This window comes from Apteryx rowi, unplaced genomic scaffold (genome assembly GCF_003343035.1).
Source record: "Apteryx rowi isolate R43461 unplaced genomic scaffold, aptRow1 scaffold_1174, whole genome shotgun sequence".
NCBI lineage: Eukaryota > Metazoa > Chordata > Aves > Apterygiformes > Apterygidae > Apteryx > Apteryx rowi.
In genome coordinates this window covers 36,138-59,752 of record NW_020447391.1, presented here as the reverse complement: position 1 = coordinate 59,752, position 23,615 = coordinate 36,138, and the positions used below count along the sequence as shown (strand labels likewise).

The window sequence follows — 23,615 nt, the reverse complement described above, 5'->3', positions numbered from 1 at the left end:
CAGACAATTTTACAAGCATTTTTTCATATTATTTTTATCTAAATCAATAAATACACATGCTCTGCTCTTGTTTTCTTTGAAATCTTGCTAAGGGAAAAAAAAAAAGAGAGATGGGTTTTTCAGACAGTGCAATGAATCATCAATGGAGTGAAAACACTGGGCAAATTCTCTTTTGTTTAAGAGAATGGCTCGTACACAGTTCAGTCCAGCACATTTTTCATGGGATGCAAGGGAGCAGTTCAAAGAATTGGCAAGGAATGGGTCCTGCATATTCATGAGGCTGGGAAAGGAGGTGAAGGTACCGAAGAAGGCAAAAAAGCAATATGAGGATAAAGTTGAATGTGGAGTAAGTTACCATGGTATCCTATTTTACTGCTGTTTGACGTAAAGCTCCTTTGCTTTTACACAACCACTGGAACTGAATTGAAGCAACTCAGGACCTAAATAATGAATGTGTCTTTTACATGTTAACAGAGGAGAATCTGCACCTCATCACAGAGATAATGTGCCCCTCTATTCTCTCCCTAGTCTCCAGCTTATGTTCCAGATGTCAGTCCAGATCTTATCCAACAGACAGAGGAAAAACTCGAAATCAGCCCCTGCAAAGAGCTGTTCTCTCACTGTACAAAGTAAGTATAACTTGATATCCAGAGACCACACAGCTGCAGTCAGCAGCTTGTAAAGAATGTGTCAGGTAAGGAGAGAAATATAAATTTGTATCTGAAGCATGTACCTTCAGCTTACCTTCAGAATCCTAGAGACATAACTGACAAATGGTGAAGTCATTTCATCTGAACAAAATATAATAAATATTTCCATGCCATTATATACACTACACACAGGCACTTAGTGTTTCAGGTATTTGACAGAGTGTTCTAGCCAAGTAAACCAGCCATAGATTTCGTGCTGTGTGGAAAAGAGCTACAATGATAATGTATCCAAAGAAAACATCTCTTTTTCAAAGTGAATAAAAATTAAGTGGCTATACAGTCCATTTAGACAGAGGAATGTGCAAACTTGCTCCGCATGGCTTTTCCAGAAAATCTTCAACAGGAGAAAGAGGCTTTTTTAATGCTTTCTGTCTGTCTGTGGAGTTCAAATGTACGTGCATTATTTCATGCTTTGTCTGGGAAAAGACTTATCAGTTTTTGCAGCAGCGAGGCGGTTTGTGCTCTTATGTTCTAAAGCTCCAGGTATGCAGTTTGCATTTACAAATGCCGACCCTAGTTTGTTCACGCCAGTAGATCATAAACCAATAAAAATATGAAAAGGAGGGATCATCGCAAGCTAGCCCATGTGGTTTCTGGCTGAGTACAGTTTGTTTTCCCTGGATGATGTAATGGGGATTTGTAAAATTCGCTCCGCTGTCATTCATTGTTTTGACTCATTTCATTGACCTTTTCTGTTTTCAGTTATTCTTTGCGTTGGTAGGAGATGTGGGTTATTTCTGGCCTTCTCTTATAACTAGTTCACTTGTGTTGGCCTCGTGTCATGTTGAGATGCTAGTATAACTTGCACCAGTTGTGTGTGCCAGTCACAATGACAAAGGCAGAGCTGTGCTTGACATAAAAACCCCTGATGTCTGTTTCCATTTCTGAAATCGATTTGAAAGCTGACAGTTTACTGTAAAATGTATTTTGTTGATGCCAAAGAGGGGAACTAAAAAGCAAACAACTGGTGAAAGGGAGCTATTGTTCTTTAAGGTACGTGAAGCTTTTAATTAACTGGATGAAATAGGCTAGCACTGGACACCACTTAATTCAGGCTCTTATTCACAGACAGCCATTCCTTTTTCTGAACTGAAACAGATAAATTAGCCAGTTATGAGACCTTGCTAATAAATATGCTGATCATTTCTCATGGACTGAAATGGGGTCAAAAGGAAGTTTTAAAAACTTGCTGTTGCTATTTACTAAATGTATTGAATAATGTTAATTTTGGAAGTGTTCACAGTCAAACCAAAAAAGGGAAGCATACACACAAATATGAAGTGACATCCTGTGGGAGCAGGAACAGGGATGAGTTTCAGACAAGTCCTCATAGATAAGATCAGTCTGCAGGAGAAATGTATGTATAAATGTACGTGTGCTTCTGCTTTGACCTTCAATATTTAGACTGTCTTTCACTATCTTCCCCCTTACTAATTTCACCTATAATTCTGGATCTAAATTTGGACATTTTTTAAAGCTCATTAACATGGATTTTTTTTGTTTTGTAAACTTGAATCCACTTAGGGAAAATATTTCTTCTCCTTAAGATTTATGCTGCATGATCTGTGTCCAGTTAAAGCTAATTAAGACAACAGCAGTTTGACTTCTGAATATTGAATACTTGCAATTACCTGCTTGTTCCAAATAGATGGATCAAGAATTATTAACAAATAAATTCAAACGTCTGAGAGTTTCCAAAAACTTATGAATCGTAGTTCAAGAATGGAGCAAAACTAAACTAAAAAGACATGTTATTCATTCTGAATTGTTTGCTCATTTCTAGAACCATACCAGGATGAGACAGTTTATCCTTTCCCAAACCAGAATAGTTCTGCAGAGAACTTTTCTCCTCCAGAAAATATAGAAAGGTGTCTATATATATTTATATCAGAATTTTTCTAAATAGAATTTTCTGTCTCTGATGTGATCTCGCATTTGGATGCAAAACATCTATTAGATTTTGCTTTAATGGCTAACTATAAAAAATGGTAGTTCCAGTAAACCAGTCAGTTAGGAACTAGCAAGCTGTCAGAGAAACTGCAGGTGGCTGATCCGAGGCTGTGCACCACCTCCCTTAAGTCACTTTGAGCCAGTTTTGACTGACCCTTGAAGCTGAGAGAGAAATACTCATCGCTTGCTGTGGGCTTTTTTCACCCAAAACTGAGCTTTGCCCCCAGCAATACTGCCAGTAGAGGCAGTCATCCCAGTAAGCAAGACGAACCAAAACCAGCAGGTCGACAACCCACTGTTAAGCAACATGCCCATCTTCATCTCAGGCAGCACTGGCCAGCAACTCTCCCAGATCAACCTCTGTTTTTTCAGCTCTGAGCCCTCAGCCTTCCTTACAGGAGTTCCCTCTGTCTCTGGCTGCTTGTGGCCTGTCACAGGCAACATACTTATTTGTCACATTTGCAGATGGGCCTGTCCACTAAGACTTTGCATCCACTCTGTGATCCCCCAAATTCTCTTCTTGATGAAGACACAAATCCACAGCCCTGCTCTGACTTTCTTTCCTTTGTTTTACTCTATAAGGCACACAGCTGTCAGGAAAAGCCCTTTGACTTTAATCACAGTTATTATTTCTTCTGTAAGGCTGGAATCAAGATTTTTTGTTTGTTTGTTTGCTCAGAACAACACCTCTGATGGTCCCTTTTTGATGGAAATGGTCTCCAGCCAGAAATTTTGGATCCAGATTGAACATTCCGCAAAGTTTAGGAGCTCAGTTCCTGAGGGAGCTGGGTTAAGCCAGTCTTAATTTACTAACAGAAACTAAGATATTAGTTCTCTAGTGGCTAACAGTCCTTGTGAGAGTCCACTGAGGCCAGTGGGAGACTCCTCATTAATTTTCAGCAAGCATAACCAGCACTCAGCTTGTATAAGGCCTCCTATTATGAAATAAACTAAGAACATCGCTTTGTTCTCAGATAGTGTTTAATGATTGAAACCACGAGTGAAATAAAATAATAGAAAATAAAGTACAAATAAAATGACCCTGATTTACAAGCAGTCTGGATTTTTTTCCACTTGTTTCATTTGTCTTTTGCTCCAAATTCAGGTTTATAAAATGCTTATATATCTTTTTCATCTGAGATAGATCTGTCCTTGACCACCTCAGTGGGGAACCATTCCAAGAATACCTAAACAGCATGTACTTCGACAGGTTCCTGCAGTGGAAGTGGCTGGAAAGGTAAGCGTTGCTATCTTTTTTTTTTTTTTTTAATGAAAATAAAAGTTTTATTTTCACTTTCCATGCAAAGCTTCTAGACAGCTGAGATAATGCAGATTTGCTCCCTTTCCTTCAAGTCAAAGACAGGGTTTGGCCTTTTCTCAGCATTGCTAGTGTCTTATCCTAATATCTGCCCATTTCCAGCCCTTTCTGTGAAGCAATTCTCTCACTCTTTTCACTGTTCTCCCTTCAGAAAGGTCCATCAGGACTCATTACTGGTTTCCCTGAGCTGTAGTGGAGGCAAGCTCTCCCAGAAAGCTCCAGGACAGCCTTTCCAATTTTAGTATTTGTTTATAAATGTCCATTGTAGAAGGTTCAAGAAGTGATAACAGCTTTAGCCACAGAAAGATGCCATATAGAAAAGTCAAGTTTATGTTGGCATTAGACTCACTTTAACTATAAAATGAGTCTCCAGCTGTGATTGGTGTCTAGGATATGCTCCTTTTACCCTCCATGAGTGTTCTCACACCCACAAATGCTCTCCAGCCTTTCCCTTCTCTTTCAAGGACCCCACACTCCTGCATGTGACACATTCCAGCAAGCAGCTTGGGCACCTGCTTTGTACAGTATGCTTGAGCACAACAGGTGAATAGGACAAGACTTACAGCCAATGAAAATTGGGAATCCAAATCTCTGTGATTTGACAAACCTCTGCAGCCAATTTCAATGTAGGTCTTGTCACAACGAGCTATTCACGGAGAAGCTTGAAGGATATATTGCCCTTGTTTATTACCTACCCTTGTGCATCCATAATGCTAAATATAAGATACCCATCCAGTCTCTGGCTTTTACATTTGCAAACAGTGTGCCCAAGCAAGACTGAACCAGATGCTGCTTGCTAGGGAAGTAAATAATAAAGCAGGAATCCATTCCAAAACACCAGGGAGCTTGTTTTGGCATCTGAAGCTCAAGTGTCCTGCCACTTAATGACCAGCACATTAGGTATGATTAAAATACATTCAACAATTTCAGTCTTCCTGCTTAGCTACTCTCTGAATATGGTGGCTTTTTATCTGGACCAATTATCAGCATTATCAGCATCACTGTAAACAGACAAAAACACAGCATATAGGTCTTCACACCATATTATTGGCTAGATATTTATGAGCACACTTAACAAGATATCCTTAGGGGTCTTAATTTGCAAGAAAGGGAGCCTTTGCTTTTTCTTTCTGGGTGAGTGCTGCAGCAGACTTACTTACACTGCTGGGTAACAGTGACCTTGAGCTGAGAGAAGCCCCAGTTTCCACAAATGGAATCAATTATGGGAGATGAGTTATGGCCAGATTCTTTAGTGGTGTATATCAGCATAATGCCTTGGAGATCAAGGGAGCTGTGCCAGTTACACTCCCTGGAAAGCTACAAAGCTGGTACATGAGAAGGAAGGGAAGTGGTGGGGAGAGGAGAGCAACCATTTCATGCCAAGACATGCTCCACATGCCATCTTTACTGAATAAGCATTTACTCTTCCATTTCAATTAAAAAACATCAAATGATTCATCTATAGCCAGGCTATTTCCTATCTGTTTTCACATGTAGGATAGGGAATTTTCTCAAATGCTTTGAGGATATTTTTTCATTCCCCCAACAAACATGACAAGCTATCAGCTGTGCCCGTCTAGCTTGAGAAGCTGGGAAAGCTGTTTTTAGGATTAGGAAAGAGATGTTAGTAGCATGGAGTGATCAACTGCTCCTTCTGACAGCCTGCTGGCTCCAACAGAAGAGTCAAACAGTCCATTAATTCCAGGGACATTGTTGAGCATGTAGTTATCACTGCTAATTGTTGCTTTTAACCCTAATAGCATTTGCAATATTTTCTTAGAAGTTTGAAAATAGCATCTTTTCCTCTTTTAGTTTTGGCCTTTTGCATATTTTTCTTCTCCCGCTTTTTTTAAAAAATAATGAACATAAATGAAACAATTCACTTTAGCATTTATTCCTATTGTCATCAACCTCATCATCAACATTGTTAACACAGCCACTTTATTGTGCTCCCTCTGCTGGCTGGCTTCCTGCCAAAAGTAAAACAAAGCTCTTATAAGATTCTTATGAATATTCATTAGTGAGTGCTAATATAATTTTAATTCCTCAGTGATAAAGTGGGGGATATAAAATGAGATATCTCAGAATCTAAAGTCTTTTCTCTGTCACATTATAAAACTTTAATGATAACAAATGCTGTAAAAGTTAGATTTAGGGCTGCAGCACTTTTGGTAGATCTGAATTTTGTGGAAATCATGTAAAACAGTGATTGAGCCCGTATGGTTATGCAGAAACTTTTCCAAAATGACTTTAGAAAGCAGCCCCAACAAAAAATCAATTTGCTGGCCTTCCTGATAGCACTAGAGACATGGCAGAGCCCTGGGATGCCATGCATTATGCATGAAGCTCACTCATTTGGCTTCTGCCTCCTGGTCCCCTGGCCCAGTGCCTGCATCTCTTGTGCGCACAGGGCAGTGCTGCAGCCTCTCTCCTGCTCCAAGCCATTTCTTGGGTATTTGCCCTGCCAGTCAACAGCCCTGCACACCAAAGTCCCAGAGCAGAGGAGGCTGCGGGCTGGGTGAGTGTGCCCTGTGCCAGAAAGGCTACGTCCTCGTTGCGCCTGATGGGACAACTCCATCATTACCTGCTCCAGGGTGTCCATGGGTACCCGTCACAGGCCAGGAGCAAGCATCTCTCTCAGATCTGGCATATAGCAACCTCCAAACCAGGGGCACGGTCTGTGCTGGGTCAGTGAGGCAGTGAGCAGATGCCTAACCGTCCCTGTCGTCCCTATGTTAGCCCTGCCTGCCTCATGCTCAATTGCACAAGGAGCTGCCAGCGAAGTCACTGTCTGCAGCACAAGGAGAGGTTGCCACTGAAGATACTCTTCTAGGACAGTGAAACTTAACAAAATCCATGAGGAATAGCACTCTGCTTTCACAAAGAGAGAGGGATTTATATAGCCCTCAGTTTGGCCCATGATTTGACCCTTAATCAGAATGCGATGCACAGAATATAGCCACTGGTTAACTCACCAGAAAAAAAAAAAAAGACTCAGTGGTAAATTCACTAAAGACACCAAATGAAAAAGCTTCCTTGTCTGGTGAATGGTTTCAGCAAATTTGTTTCACATGCCCAAAGGAAAGAGATGCTTTTCCTCTTCTTTTGCCCAATGGTAGTCTCCCCAGAGGCAGGTAATTCAGGTTGGGCCGGAAGGGCTTTGAGCCCTGCTTCCTGCTCTTACCAGCTCTGTGAATGGAATCTAAACCCACCCCTTCAGTTCCCAGGATTGTTTTTTGCTTGTTTCCTGTTGATTTCCTGTTTTGTTTAAGGTCAAGAAAACGGAGGTACTTTTGTGGTGGATTGAATCTTAGATCTCTTTTTCATAATAAAGTGTTTGCCCAGCACTACCCTTAAAAGATTTCTGTGTATCACGAAATGATTCATGGAATGAATATGTGGTTGCAAGCTCTTAGACCTCCTCTTTGCTTAGCAAAGGCCAAAGCTATATAATGGAGATTCAGAACCCTCTTTAGTCCTAAGATTCTATCAGAAATTATACTGATGACTCACTAATGTGTTGTATTTTATTACAGCTTAATATGTTGGAATTGAAAAGTTCAAGCCATACATAGTATTGAAGTAATGTAATTACATAATTATATATTATATTATATTATGTGATTACCTTGAAATAATATGATTATATAATATTTATCTATTTTGCTTTTCAAACTCTGAAATATACTCTGAAATAAATATATCACAGACAGTGCATTAAACGTAGTATGTCTTTTTTATTTCCTTTTCTTCCAGGCAACCAGTAACGAAAAACACATTTAGGCAGTACAGGGTACTAGGGAAAGGTGGCTTTGGGGAGGTGAGTAATTTTTAAAGCTTCTGTTAAGAACGTTTCTTATTTCCCAGGCACTGCAGGTTACAGTAGCCTGATGAGGCAAATGCTGATTTTTCACTTAATTGCTGACAGTTTCACTTAACCTCTCAAGACACTGTAATCTCAAAAAGACACTTTCAAAAATTATTTTTTATGTGACTGTTGTTACATTTACTGGGGAATTAAAGTCACACCCTTATTTGTATTTTACTAATGGCTTGAGGTCACCGGCTAGGCAGCAGAGTCGAAGGAGGCCCAGACAGGAGACTCTGAGCAGATTACAATCTAAACAGACAAAAAGGAGGTGGGATAGGAAGCAGGCGGAGGAAAGTGAAATAATTAAACGAGTGTTACACAGCGGGTTTGGAAACAGCAGTCAGTTCCCCAGATGCTGCTGCCTATGCCATATTCACTACACCACTGTCTCTAACCTTAAAAGGACTAAGTCAGATCAGATTGTGAGTAGTAAAGTGCTACTCGGACAAAGTGTTTTCTTTAACTTACCCAAGCAATTGTTCTCTTTAATTCTCAGGTCTGCGCTTGCCAAGTCCGAGCAACAGGGAAGATGTATGCCTGCAAAAGATTAGAGAAGAAGAGAATAAAAAAGAGGAAAGGCGAATCCATGGCACTAAATGAAAAGCAGATTTTAGAAAAAGTCAATAGTCAGTTTGTAGTGAGTATTGAAATCTCTAGAGATCAGTGCTGTGGTCACCTGCTGAGCACAATGTCTGTTGTTGAATCTGATGCCTCTTCCAACTTCCTGTTACATAAAAGGCACCAGAAGCTGATTCCCTGCTCATTTCACCGTAGCCCCTCTCCATGCACATTTGCTGAGTCTCACTTTTAGCCTGTGGTCTGTGAGAAACGCACCAAACACGGCGCCTGTTTTTACCATGGGAACATAATGCTCTTTACAACCCTGACTTGCATCAGGGTTGCATCAGGCTGAGCTATTTTTATCCAGAGTGATTACCTGAATTCCCAATGTCTGTGAGAAAGGAAGGAGGTTGAGACTGAAGGAAATTCAAACAGAATAAGTCAGAAGAGGCTGGCTGGTACAAGCACCTAGCCAGTGATATGGAGCTGGTCTACTTAACTTAGGGTTTTCCTAGCTATTGTGAGTTCTGCCAGTTCATTCTAGTGTCTCTAAAAACTTGCCTTAGATTAAAAAATGTAGTTATCTCTGCATCTATCGTGTTCTCTATACTTATTTTAGGAAACACTGTGAATACAACACATACAAAGGTAACCATATTTACTTACCTCTGGGAGAAGCAAATACAATGGCACATATATAAAAGACTTTTGTCCAACCATTCCTGCAATACCCAGCACAGCCTTGCAGGGCTGATGCAGACCTTCATGCCTCTGTGTGACCAGTGCAGGACTGGACTGTCTGGGCCTTCCTGGGATGATGTTTTGCTGACAGCTGGATAGTGCAGCTGGAGGTGTGATGCCCTTGGCTGTTAAGATTTCTCTTACCTGGAAAAGTATGCCTAAAATTAATATGTTTGCCCACTCTGTGAAGCTACCTGAGCACTAAAGTTGATGCTTTCTGATAATGAATAGCCTGGGTTCAACAAATTAATCTGTAAGATTCTAATATCTGATTTTGCTATATTTTTAATTGTACATTTGCTGTTGTAAAAAGGCCCCTATCAAATTCAGTTAGCTTTGGCTACTGTCCTGTCAATGTATTCTTCCTTTGCAAGTCAAACTTTTTAATGAAAAAGTCAGCGATTTCTATCTTAGCAGATAACTGAACTGTCACAATTATGCTACCAATGTTTTTCTAGGTCAATTTAGCCTATGCCTACGAAACAAAGGATGCACTGTGTTTAGTTCTGACCATAATGAATGGGGGTGACTTGAAGTTTCATATCTACAATATGGGAAACCCAGGCTTTGAGGAAGAACGAGCTTTGTTTTATGCGGCAGAGATTCTTTGTGGCTTAGAAGACCTACATAGAGAAAATACTGTATACAGGTAAGCTTTTTCTAGAATCTTAGGACATCTTTTCCAAGTGGAAAAGAATTTTCTGCATCCCTCCTACATGCGCATTTTAATACAATGCAGTTTAGATGCCTTAGTGCTTTCGCTCCGATTTCTCAGAGCCTGTATATGATTCAGTAATAATGGAAGGAAGGAGTTCCTTTGCTAAGTACCTCCTGTGTAATTCATATCAAACTGACAGAAAGTTCCCCAAATCCTATCTCAGCATGCACTGGGTGACAAAAGAAAATTATGAAAGTTCCTTTAAAGGGATTTTGTTACAGAACCTAGTTCCTAGTTGGTACAGAACAGAGATCATTTTGTTCAAGTCTCTATTTTAAGTAGTTAGATTATTAGTAGTAGTGTATTGCATTAGGGCTGTAGCATGTCAGATATAGAAAAAAAGCCATCTCTCCTACCCCAGGGAGAGTAGAATATAAATGTTAGCTGAACGTGGGTTTGCTGAGTGGCAAAGCACCTCCTTGCCCTTGTGCTGTGTGCCTGCTTTTCAGTGTGACACCAAAGGAGCTCACTCCCAGCCACATCCACAGGCTGCGTGGTCACGGCCCATTAACCATGGCAGTTTGGTCTGATTGGTTCAGTTCTCCTCTCACATGCTCTGTGGTAGAGCAGGTGCAACCTCTGAAGTCCAGAGAGCTCTGCACAAATGATCCATCTTGTCTTTAGGCCAAGAGCCAAATAGGTTTGGCAAGTGGACAGCCAAGCCCTGCTCCATCTGAGTGGGAAGCAGACTGCAGTCTGCCCTTCCTCTTCAGCACAATATGCTCTCTGCCTGAGCACAGCTGGTGCTTCGGCCCCTGCAACAAATATGCTTCCCTCCTCACTGTCTCCATCTTTCCTTCTTCAGCCTCTGCCGAATGAGGCAGTCTCTGGGTCTTTCTCCTTTACTTGCAGCAGAGCAATGATGCTGGCCAGCAGTGTCCTGCAGGCAGTGAGGGATCTGTCCTTCCAGCAGAATGATTAAAATGACGGTATTTGAAACAAAGGACATGGATTTATGCTCTAGAACATGAAAACTCTAGTTTAATTAGCTAGAATAGATCGCAATGGTGGCCATAACATAGCAAATGTGGATGGAGGCACATTTACAGCCGTACAACTGAGGCGTTCTGCTGGCTGCTTCATACCTGTGGCCACGGGTGCAGCAAGCAGGCAGAGCACAGCCCATCACTGTAAAAGGCATCCAGTTCTGAGAAGCACAGGTTTCAAGTTCTTGGCTTCCAGGCTGGCTTACAGCTATAGGCAAGAACCTTTTCAGGGCATCTTAGGGTTTACTTGTGGGATAAGCAGGCTGCTTCCAGAGAGAATTCTTGTGGCTCCATATGGATTTTTTTTTTTTTTAATCAAACTCTAATGTAGTTGCAAAAAGCATTTAATTTTTGTCTTCATGATCCTATCTTGTGAAATCATTATTGCTGGCATTCACAGCAGAAGAGGTCCTGTAAATTGATGAAAGAACATCCAAGAACTATGATTAATAGAAGATAATATGCTTTCTTAAAAAATTAAACCACACTTTAAATTATTGATATGCCTACAATAAGCATTATGTATATGCTTGTATATGTAGAAATTATCAGACTGTTGTTCCTTGGAGCAGTCCTGTAACAAATTGCCACTTGGTGCTAGTTGTCATAAGGAGGGCTTACATAGATAATATGTTGGTTTAGTTGGCTCAGGTTCAGAAGATTTTTCCAAGGAACAAAATGGAATTAGGTGTTTAATGTCAGTTGTAAAATCAGATAATGGGTTAAGTGTCTGACTTCCCTTATCCTTAAAAATCATTCTGCCACATTCAGAGAAGCCTTAGGAGGTGCTATAGTGTAAAGTGTTGCAAAATGTAAAACACAAGCATACTTTAATTGATGAAAATGACAGGTACATTCATAGCATGGCTGTTAAAATGCTGTAGTAATGGCACTTTCTAATAAAATGAGGTAGAACTGGCCAGCTAAAACAGGCCGGGGCTCTGAGGGAAATGGCTTCCTTAAGCAGTTGTTTCATGTTATTCTTACCAGGACTGCTAGATTGCACCTCAGATGGCACATTTGTTTTGGTGGTGGATGACATTATATCTGTGTAGGTGAAATTTTCTAGCAGTATTTTAGGAGCATCTGCAGAGACCCCTAATTTGTAATACTGCAAGGTGTTTTGGGACCTGTGCAAGTGCTATATAGGTCAACAAAATATAGCAAATAAATGCTACAGTTTTATCAAGGTGAATAATTCATAGCAAAACACTTATTCCTCAGACTTAATTTCATTTTCTACAAGCGGAATGCTTGTGAGTAAATCACAACATTCCAAAATACCTCCCCATTTCATGGAACAGTGAAACACACTGCTTATATGACCTGGGATAACAACCAGGCCAGCTTTCAGGATCAGAGTAAGGTATATAATTCAGAATTCCTTTGCCAAACATGGAGCTTACATTACACTTCTTAACTGCAGCATGCTAGTAAAGGTCAATGGGTCAATTGTTCGTGGAAAAAAAAGATTCTGGTCCTCCTCAAGTTATATATATACATATATAAGTATGTATGTGTGTATGTATGTTTCATATATATCTATATATCAGTGCCTGGAAGAACCAGTCAGCATCAGGATCCCATTCTCCTAGGCATTATATAAATATATAGTAAAGTCTTTTCTGCTGTGGTGAATTGTACTGTTTATGCTCTCCTGTATATTGGTAAAATGTAGCATAGCCTTTCTAGCATGGGTGCAGTACCAGCAGTATAAATATGTTTCGGTATGTTTAGGCATGGATAATTTACATGTGGGAAGAGGAATAAACTATACCATATGGAAGTATCCTTATATGTAACTGTGTCCACAGAGAGGTTTTTACTTCTTGCAGATATTTCAGTACAAAAATTACATTCCTCCTTGAAACTTTCAAGTGTTAGCCATGAAAAGGAAGTGGTCCTTGATCCAGAGAAGCTAGAAATCTGAAAACAGAAAAGACAACTGAAGTCTAGGGGGAAAGAAAGACTGCCTTAATTGCCCCAAATCACAAAGGACTGTAAGGACTAAACTGCTGTTCTCAGAGTCCTCATGAAACCTCTTTTCTTACTCAAAGAAAACATCATTTTGCATGCAAAACTCTTTTCATTTAGACATAGTTACAGCTTTAAATGGGACTATTAACTGCTGGAGTGGAAGATGAAGTAGCTGATGAAGTCTAAGTTCTCCAAGGAAATAGTTCCTAAGACATTCAGAATAAATTTTTAAAAAATGTCAGAAGTGCCCTAGACTATTTTGCTCCAGTATTGGAAGGTTTCTGCTGATATGGAGGGAAAGCCCACAGTAGTATGTTAAACTAATTCACAGATTCTCCTCAGCATTCAGCTGCCCTTCACATATTTCTGTATTGTTTATTTGAAAAGTGGACTTGGTACCACCAGGCAGTCGTGAAGTTTATCTTGAGAGGTCAAGAAGGTCTGAAGCAAGCAAGAAGAGGAGATTGTTCACAGTACTCTATGTTCTTGCTTCAAATAATAAATAAGAACAAGATAGGTTTTGAAATTTCACTCAGCCTTGTCAAAACTATAAAATACTGCTTTCCATTCACAGGAAAATTCAATTTACAGGAAAATTTGAGGCACTGGAGTAGTACAGTTTGAAATGCAGGGCAAACTTTTGCACAGGCGCTGTGCAGTGCACAGCTCTCCTGTTGCAAGGGTTTCTTCTTATACACTCCCCTGTTGCTCTTTGAAAAGAAATGCATCTTGCTGGGAAGCTAACAGAATCAAGCTAGTTCACAAATGCAAGGAGGCCTTAAAAAACACAAGGCCAAACACTTCTTGGATTTGCACCAGGCTAAATGCTGCCTTTCAATAGGAGTCAACCAGATAAAAGTCAGGACAGAATGTTGTGAATTGTAGCAATATGATTTCCCCTGCCTTCCCCTGCCCAGTTAGTCCCTTTTTCAGGCTCACCAGCCAGCCGCAGCCTGCTCCCTCTGCTGCTCCCCGTCACATGGTCTTTCTTGTACTCTCTCTACAGAGCAAGTCCCAGTCGTTGCCCTCACACCTTCAGGTCCCATCTCCCATTATCTGGTTTCTTTCCCCCTCTGCATTAAAATCAGGCTATGTCTCCCCTCTGTTATGCCTGGACATTTGCAAGGGGAGCATTAAAAGAAGGCTCTCTGGTTCCTGATGTGCCAGTAGCCCAATACAGCCAGGAACAGCAGCCACAGCTGCAAAGTTGGGCTCAGCTCTGCAGGTGCTGAAAGGGTGGCCTTGGTCAAGCGAAGGGATGGAGCATGGCTGGCTGGTCAGCATCTAGAAGCAGCACCTAGTAGAGCAGGTTTGGTGCAGATAAACCCTTTAGAAGAATGACCTGCCAAGGCTCTGCTAAATATATGAAAACTGAGATTTTTCAGAAGTTTATAACTTGTCCAGATTTGGGAAGTTTTTTGCAGAAACAGTAAAAGGCACATCTCTGACATCAGAGTGACCACCTTGCCGATTTTCATGGTGTTGCTCCAAACCACAGAGGCACTAGAGTTTCACAAACGCTTGTAAGAAGAATTTCAATCCGGGCAAAGTGTTCCCCTCTCTGCCCCCCCATCTTACTTTCCATGCTAGCTGAACCATTTTTGCTGAAACTATTATACATGTGCCCAAGTGCATATACACACATTCACATATTTGGCCTAAGTCAGATACCAGGCACAGAAAATTTGAGCTCAGCTGATTACTATTTCCATCTTTATATACAAATAAAATATTTTAGAAATTTTAATATTTTTATTTTAATAAAAGATTTTATAATGGGAAATGTTACCAAGCTTTAACAACACACAGGATTACAAGTCTTCATTTGTAGGGTTTACTGATTAGATGGATGAGTCCATTATAGAGTGGATTATGAAGTAAAAGCTTAGCTTAGTGAAAAAATGCAACTTCAGTTTAGAAAAAGACATATGGTTTCAGTCTATCTGTGAAGTGAGTTGTAGAAAGTTGTATTGGTTTCATGAGTTCCTTACTGTATGAGTTGAAACCCAATTGGTTTATTACTGGAAATAAATGCACTTGCGCACTGTCCTAAGCTTATATTATCAAAACCAGCTTCATACAAATAACTGTTATCTTTCATTTTCAGAGATTTGAAGCCAGAAAATATCCTACTAGATGATTATGGTAAGTCTGAGAGGTTTACAGAGATTCTTTCTCTGTAAAGTAGCTTAAGTTAGTTTTATGACACATACCGCACAAAGGCAAATAATGCTCTGAAGTGAATAAGAGGCTCAGCACACACTAATACTTCTGTCTTGGGAGGGATAAAGTACTAGAACTTGCTGCATGGGTGGAATGAAGCAGCCGTGCTGCACAGCAGGGTGTGTTCTTGAGACAGCGAGTTAGCTGACTTTTCTCCATTGTTTTTCCGTTCTTATTGTTACAAGTCTGACACAACACAAAGGAAGTGGCGATTTCTGAATCTATGCTCTCCACTCCATTGTCAAAAGTATTTTCATCCTTTGCTCAGCCAAGTCTCATTTTATGCAAACCCAGGTACCTATTTGTTGCCGAAAGCAGCGATAATCAAATCTCATGCTGAGTTATAGACCAGATGTAGCCCCTTCAGCCATCACAGAGTTACAGAATTAGGTCAGCCCATCCATCCACTGTGATCAGTTCAAGATACTTCCCTACAGTGTGCTCCTCATTGCCTTTTTTCAGTTTGTTTTAAAATATCCAACACAATCCACTCTAGTCCTCAGCCTCACTGTTAGAATTAATTTCACTGCATTATAACATCCTTAATAATTCCTCTTTTCCTTATCAATGAAACTGTTCCAATTCAGTGATTTGGAACACCTGTTTCTTAAAATGTCAGAACAGTAAATTGCAAGAATATAGCATTGATGATAACAGTTATGTTTTTGGCTCTTTTGGAGTCATATTATTATATCTGCTTTGTGTTGTTTTGTTTCTTTTTTCCCTTCCAGGTCATATTAGAATATCTGATTTGGGTCTAGCTGTTAAAATTCCTGAGGGTGAATCAATCCGTGGAAGGGTAGGAACAGTAGGGTATATGGGTAAGTCCTCAGTAGCTCATCTTTTTGATAATTTACTGAGATTACTTGGTCTTTGGAGATATTTCTGCGATGTAGGCTTAAAAAAAAAAGAATAAAAAATGATTTACATTCAGCTGGTTCAGTTCCCTGAGGCAGCCCACCAAGTAATCATGTCAGTGGAAATCAGAAGTGGGGGAAAGGAGGGACTACAGCAGCTCTTAATGAGACTGGCAGAAACTGCTGTGGAACTGGTCTATAATTCTAAATCATCAAAGCAAATTACAAGAGGAGACAATAACTGGCTTTCTAGTTACTGTAACATGGATTTATTTTAGGGGGGTTATGTGCATAAAAGAAAGAAGAGGTCTCTTCTAGTTGCTACTTTGTATATTAGTTAAAAGGTAATATACCATGCATATGTATTTGTCTGTTTATCATAAAGGGGGTAAAAGTCTGCACTTATGTTTTGCTGTTTGTACACAGGCAGCCTGTACGCAAGACAAGTAGAGATTTGTATGTGGGTAAAACAAAACATTCCCTGATTTAACTAAATATGTTTTATAAGCTCAATGTAATTATTTCTGTGCCTTCTCTGTGTGGATATTTTTCTTGGAATAAAGACACTTATACAGTTAATACACTTATTTGACTAATACAAATATACATATATACAAATACACTTATTTGACTAAAGAGAAACTAACTGATGTGAGCCATTGTTACACCATATGGAGACTTCAATGCAAGCAAGCAAATTGGTTATCATTTGTAACTTTTGTTATCTCGGTATAAGTCTGTGGGCACACTCTGTGCCTGTGTGTGTGTGTGTTCGTACGCATGTATGGAGGGTGAGCATGCCTGCAGGAAAGTGACTGTATGCCCAAGGCAGACTGGATGTTCGCAAGACAAAACAAATGGATTTGCTTTTAAAGGGAAAAAAGTTATAAATTCACTGAAAAGACAGAATTTGCTTTTGGAGAAATGTCACTTGTTTACAGGATGCGTGTTTGTATGTCATTTCTTTTCTAAATGCAGAAATCTGGAAGGACTCTTAAGATTGGCCCCCTCCTTAATACTTAGCTTCAACTTCTTTTTGTTTTTGTTTTTTAACTGGGCTGAGTTTGTATATGAACATGGCATGTAGCATGCTGCATTTTCTGTAAATCAGTCAACAGAAATCAGGAGGTATTTTTATATTTTACCCACCAGTGTGTGTGTGTGTCTGTGTATCTGTGTGTCTGTGTGTGTGTATTCAGTTACCAAAATGGGACTATTAGAAATTTTAGCTTTTTGTCTATGTAAATGTCAAGCATTTTCACAAGACACACCTTTCTCCTCCACAGCCCCGGAAGTGTTGAACAACCAGAGATACACACTCAGCCCTGACTATTGGGGGCTAGGCTGTCTCATTTATGAAATGATTGCTGGGCAATCACCATTTCGTGGAAGGAAAGAGAAAGTGAAGAGGGAAGAAGTGGACAGGAGAGTGCTGGAGACAGAAGAAGTGTACTCCCATAAGTTTTCTGAGGAGGCCAAGTCCATCTGTAAAATGGTAAGGGGCTTGAAGGTCCAGTGTGGCAGCTTCATTAGCCAGCTGTATCTGACACGGTGTGAGAGGTAGTGCAGTGCCATACAGGGGCTGCAGAGACAAGGATTAACCCAGCTCATCTGTTGATGGGATGACTGCATTTTCTATTCATTCAAATTGTGTTTATTTGGGCTTGCTTTTCCATGAGATTCATCACAGTCATACTGAGTCCTCTCCAAAGTTTTATGGCAAAGGGAGCAGTATCTATTCTCGTGAGACTTTGAATGTTAGTTTGCAGTCAAGAATGCATTTCTGACTTTTATAATCTTGTAGAAAAAATAAAAAGGACTTGATGATGCAAGGCTCAGTGTCTCCTGCAAGGAACTGAACACCCCATGCTTCCATTGTCTTTGGTGAGAGCTGGGGGTAAGCAGGACAAAGATTATGCAATGAAATTATTGTGACACTCAAATGTTGTCCCACCCCATCTCACTAACTTTTTTAGCAGTTTTTCCCCCAGGGTGCCAGGGTATCCAGCTTTTTTTAATACTGTTGAGCTGTCCTTTAAAATATTTTCTCACCCTTTCAGCTGGGAGTCATTTTCATAGCACAATAGCCCTGTCTGACAATGGAAATCCTCAAACCCTCTGAGAAATCTCAAAGCTGCGTCTGAATTTACCAATGTCTTGTCAACACCCATCTTTAGAAGGCTGAATTGTAATTTGGAAAGGGATGTGGCCTTACTCTTGATGTTGTTTGCTAAAGAGTGAAGTCTCCTTTGGAGACACTGACATATCAATGTATACTGGTAGAGAGAGAATGAAGGGAAGGAAAGGTCAACAATTAGGTAGTGAGAGTTTCACCAGTATCTTGTGCAACAGGCAAGCAAACAACATATCGACAACATTCTGGTTGGCTGGCTTCATTGAGAGACACTGAAGTCTCCTTGCAAAATAATAATGGTAGCATTGCCAAGTATCATGCCTGGAAGTCATTAACTCACAGTGCACCAACTCATTGCTGAATCCCCAGGGTAGTAATTAACTGACATCATTCTTGATAGATACTCTAGGCCATATACTGCCCTTAATCTGAGATTCAGAGCCCCCAGTGATGTCAACATGGGAGGATCTAGGACAGCCACAGGCCCTTACCGACCATTTAATGTGCTCAAACAGCCTGCCATCTTTTCCCTACTAGCATCTCAACTCCTGACAGGTAAGGAGGAGAGTCTGCTGGAATGGCAGAGAGTTTGTGTGCTTCATACTGTTAAGTTTGTACATGAAATGGAAATGTTGTGAGGCAAAAAACGATATTCATGTTGCAGGCATAATAGAAGTATAATTTACAGTAAAATAACTGAGCCCATGAAAAGTTAAACCTGAGTAGAATTAAATTTAGCATTGATGGGATAGTGCTCAAGATAACCTACCACTTATGGGCAAGTAGACAGTGAAAGTCTTTATACTGTAGTGGTCGTTTTCATCTTCAAGCCATAGAAACTACGGTTTCAGGGAACCTCAGGAAGTCATCTGGTTCATTCCATTGCTTCAGGCAAGGATGAACTGTATGTAAATCATTCCTAACAACTTGGTCATTACTGCTTCACTGTCCCATCATGTGGCATGTTTGCTTAGGTGATTTGTGCAAACTCTTGATGTATCGAAAGACAGCCCTGTCATTTGTGAGTGTTAATATGTTTATATTACTGTCTTACAGTAATATATTACAGCCTTAAGACTGGAAGAGCCTTACTTCTGATACTGGGCATAATGGAATTTGTGGTTCTCTGTCCAGAAGTCATTTGTATTATCAAGTGATATTGTTAAAAATCCAAGATTTAAATATCTTCTCTCAAACACTTTTGGTTGTTTATACTGAAAAACAGAACCCTGTTGCTTTGTATGAGTATCTTATCAAGGAAGCAAAACAAGGAAGAATTAAGATCCCATCATACCTGCAAAATGAAGCATAAAGTTGTAGTAGATAAAGTCAACTTTCTCATAACTTCTCTTCAGAGCTTACTCCATGATCTGATGTCCTTACCATCAGGATATATGTCTTTATTTCCTTACTCATATGAAAACCCGTTAGTGTCATCCCACTTCAACCTTCCCCTCCTGGATGTTTATGCCCTTTGCATGTTTGCAGGCACATATCATAGCTTCCATTAATCATCATCCATCCCATATTTCCATGTTTCAATTTCTAAGTCATTTCCCATAAATCAGCCCTTATTTTGGACTGAAACAGAGATGAATAATAAATAATTAGGAACAGGGGCAGCTGGCTTTCTGGGAAGCTCCCCAACCCATAGTTCCCATATAACATAACTGCTTCATGTTTATTTTTCTGTGAAAAAATCCAGTCTTTCTAGGAAATGCTCCCTGTTTGTTGTTGTTTTGACTTGTACTTCATTGATGTACATGCGTGTTTTCCCTAACAAGTGCAGTCTTGTATCCAAGGATGTGACTTGAAGTGCGTTCAAGTCAACAGTATTGGATGGGCCTTTATTGCTGTGCTCTTCTTCACTCTGTCAGTGTGCTGTTTGTCTATGTTTCCCCCAGGCATTTTTAGACTACCTTCACTGTCGCTTCTTATTCCTACAACTCCCATTTTACTACACAAAAAGTATCTCCATTTCCTTCCTGATGTGCCTCCCTAACCAACTAAAAGATGATGGATTCTTTTTTTTCTAAAATGAATCTCTTCACTTCTTTATTCACCACCAGAAACTCCGTCATCTTACTGTTACTATTACTCTTTGCTTTCATCCCTGGAAACCAACTAGTTCACACATTCTTACACCTTAAAGTTCATTAGTGCTGCCTGAGAATAACTGCTCTTTTATCTGTCCTGAGAGGCACTTCACACACATATCAAGGTGCTCTTCAAACGAGGATTATTGCTATTGCTAATAATTACAGAATCACAGAATGGTTGAGGTTGGAAGGGACCTCTGCAGATCATCTAAGTCCAACCCCCCTGCTCAAGCAGGGTCACCTAGAGCACGTTGCACAGGATTGCGTCCAGGTGGGTTTTGAATATCTCCAGAGAAGGAGACTCCACAACCTCTCTGGGCAACCTGTGCCAGTGCTCTGTAACTCTCACAGTAAAGAAGTTATATAATAATAGAATCTGTTGTAAGCCTCTGCTATAAGCTTATTTGTCATCCATGTCAGAGAGAGTTTTGACTCTTCTTCAGTCAGAGTTTGGGCTGGGATTATCATAAGCATAACTAGTACAATACACAGCCTTTTATGTCATTCTAGCATCTTCAGTCCCCAAACCACCATCTTCGTTTATTTATTATTTGAGAGATGACCATAGTATTATTTTTCTGTTCTTAAAAAAATGTTTAAAATAATATGTTTATTTTTTTTCAGGATTTAAATTTATCTAGGTGATCCCTAAAATTATCCAATCAGCTGGGTCAATGGAAGTGGTTCTACCATTCCCCTCTTTGCCTTTCATGAGCAGCAATTTTTTGCACTTTACCCTACAAAAAGTTTTCTTGCTCCTGTCATTAGAACAAACATCTTAGGACTTAGAGTTATTTATCACACAGTATTATCTGGATATGAACTGAGTGATCACATGTGGATAAATAAAGCAGTGCTTTGGGTTGTTTTTTTTTGTTTTTGTTTTTTAGCAATTCTCACAACAGTTGTTTCTTCTTGTAAAGAAAGCAGAAAAAAAGTCTCAGACATTGCAGAATGTAAATTCCCAGCTGGGATCAAATGAATGACATGAAAGTATCAGAGAGTTTTTTCTATTGAGAAAAGTAACTTTAATGCAAGTTCACCGTTGCTACTCAAGACTCTTCTTTGAAAGTCCTATTCTAGTTACTGTGTGTCATTGTAGACAAAATTTTACCCTCATTTACACATGTCTAATGTTATCTGGAGCCTTTGTTACCGGGACAAAAAGTGCTGCTGCTTGGTATCAACTCCATTCATGGCTAGATAACCAAAGCCATCTTCTGATCTGTAGCTCTGAGTTCTCCATAGGCTTTGACTGTAGGCTTACACTTAAATTATGTTTGATTGGGTCATTGTACTGCCCTCCCAGGAGGGCTTGTCATCAGCCTGATGTAGTTGCTTTTGTTCTGCTCTCTATTCATATTAAATGCATCCTTTGAAACTAAATTAAACAAAATGTAGAGATGACTGAAAACATACAGCTGTTATCTCCATTTTCTTTCTCTGGTCAGATCCCCAAACGGGATGCTTATTTCAGGCTTATACACAGGTTAACTAGTGCAGCAAACTTCTGGAGCTGCAGGAAATGGTACAAGATTCATTATTCCCTGGAGAAAGGAAGGACTTTCCCTTATGGAAAATATTCTAGTTCATGCTATTTCTTGGTATCCATAACAGAAGCCATCAGAAGTGTCTGGCTTTATCTGTTGCCATCTCTAGACCTGGCTGCAGCTACCGAGATAGGAAATTCCTTACAAAATTCCCTGAATTTCTTACCTGTTCTCCATTGTGACCATGCTGGGACTCAGGAGGTAGGCAGCAGCCTCCCAGCAGCTGGGCTTTGCAGGTGAATCCTGTGCTTTTCTGCTAGTGCATTAGTGCCAGTTTAGTGGCTCTCTGAGCATCTCACCTTTACTGCTCTCCCAGAAACACAATATCTTGCAGTCCTAGCCCACTCTCAGCAGCCTGTTCCCACCCACAACCAACTGCATTCATGTTCCAGAGAATTCCTTCTTGCATCAGAGATTACTGAAAAATATCCTGTGTTTATCACTGCGGAACCCATGAATCTCCAGAGATTCTTTTTCTGTCCTTGACCACTATAGCCTCTGACCAGGCTCTCCAAACGACTGCTGACAGGAGTAAATTCCCAGATTACCTTAGTCTTCCTACTTAGTTTAGATGCAGGAGAATTACTGGCTGCACAGACAGGAAAGTAGTCCCCTTTCTTCCCTTCACAGCTGACTTGTAGAGCAGAAACTGCAGAGGACTCCTTTATCACCTACAGGCAAGTCCAAACCTACCCCTTCTGACTGCAGCTTGCTCCTTGACAGCACTGTTCCTGAGCGCTTCAAGGTACCATTTCCAAAAGTGTGTCAGAGTTATGGGCAGTGAAAGCAGTCCTTCAGCCTTCAGGTTCTTCTTTCCACCTGTCAGGAAAGTCCTCTCAGCATAACAACAGAAGACTAATACAACTTTTGTCTTCTCTGCCTAGCAGCAATAAGACTAAACAGATCTTGTCTGGAAACTCCAAAGCAATCTTTTTGACATTGGCTAGATCTAGATACCTGTTGTGATTAAAAAAAAGAAAGAAAACTTGCCTCAAGACCATGAAAGCTCAGTCTTATGCAAGGATTCAAAAGTAAAACATCTGACCTTCCTTCTATCCAGGGGAAGCAAGCTCCAGAGAAGTGCTGTGAGAAAGAGCTTTTTGAATGAATTGCATTTGTATGATGCTGTATCACATGAATCTACTATGTGCTCAGAGGATGGCAAGGCACAGAAATGCTTTTTCAAATCCTCCTCTTCACAGAGACTCTGAGAATACCTCCCCTGGAGAAAGCAGAGCCAATAAAACAGACTCCTTGCAATGTTTCCAAGATCCTGTGTAGTGCCAGTGCTCAAACCAGTCACGTTCCCAACCACCAGCTTTGCCAGTGCAGTGATTTTGAGTCAGGTATGGTTTGAGAAGGTCGCTTTCTGTAGAAGGAATCCACCATTTCCAGGCAGAGTCTTACTGACATAGCTGAGACACTTCTCTTCACCTGTCATTTGTTCAGGTATAAAAGACCTTGTTTCCAGAGGATATATTTCTGATCTAAAGAATGCATGTCATTTCTATGCAGACCAACAGCAAGGGTGCTAGAGCAGTCTAGTCCAGAGAGCTTCTTTCTCTCTCTCTACAGTTTTGGTGACCAGTCAGAGCAGACATCATCACCTAGACAGCAGCAGCACCAGAGGCAGAGGAAGGTGTGAGGAAGAAAGGGAGCTTGATTTTTTGAAGCTGGGAGCTGCATTATGGCCAGAACCATTGGCTTTCCTGCCCATCCCTCAATCCTCACAGTCTCCTCTGGCTATTGCTGCTACTACTGCTGAGGCAGAAGGAGCTGAGCAGAAGGCTCTTCACTTGTGTCCCACCATCCCTTTCACAATTTCTTCTGGCTGCTTAGCCTCTGCCACTGTAGCCTGCTCAGCACTGGCTGGAGGATGGTCTGCTGCATACGTGGGGCATGCTCTGCGAAAGCCATTTG

At 40.4% G+C, this 23,615-nt stretch overlaps 1 protein-coding gene across 2 annotated transcripts in view; it reads left to right on the top strand.

The window, feature by feature from the left end:
- LOC112974152 (G protein-coupled receptor kinase 5) overlaps positions 1 to 23,615 on the top strand; it is a 105,558-nt gene that overhangs the window by 66,599 nt on the left and 15,344 nt on the right. Inside the window, exons 3-10 of one of the 2 annotated variants that reach the window (XM_026082810.1) lie at positions 529 to 629; positions 3,805 to 3,897; positions 7,735 to 7,798; positions 8,346 to 8,486; positions 9,610 to 9,800; positions 14,940 to 14,977; positions 15,787 to 15,876; positions 17,199 to 17,407. In XM_026082810.1, coding sequence (XP_025938595.1) covers positions 529 to 629; positions 3,805 to 3,897; positions 7,735 to 7,798; positions 8,346 to 8,486; positions 9,610 to 9,800; positions 14,940 to 14,977; positions 15,787 to 15,876; positions 17,199 to 17,407 — 927 coding nt within the window. Of the gene's footprint in view, positions 1 to 528; positions 630 to 3,800; positions 3,898 to 7,734; positions 7,799 to 8,345; positions 8,487 to 9,609; positions 9,801 to 14,939; positions 14,978 to 15,786; positions 15,877 to 17,198; positions 17,408 to 23,615 lie in introns of both variants that reach the window. The other variant, XM_026082819.1, reaches the window with a different exon arrangement.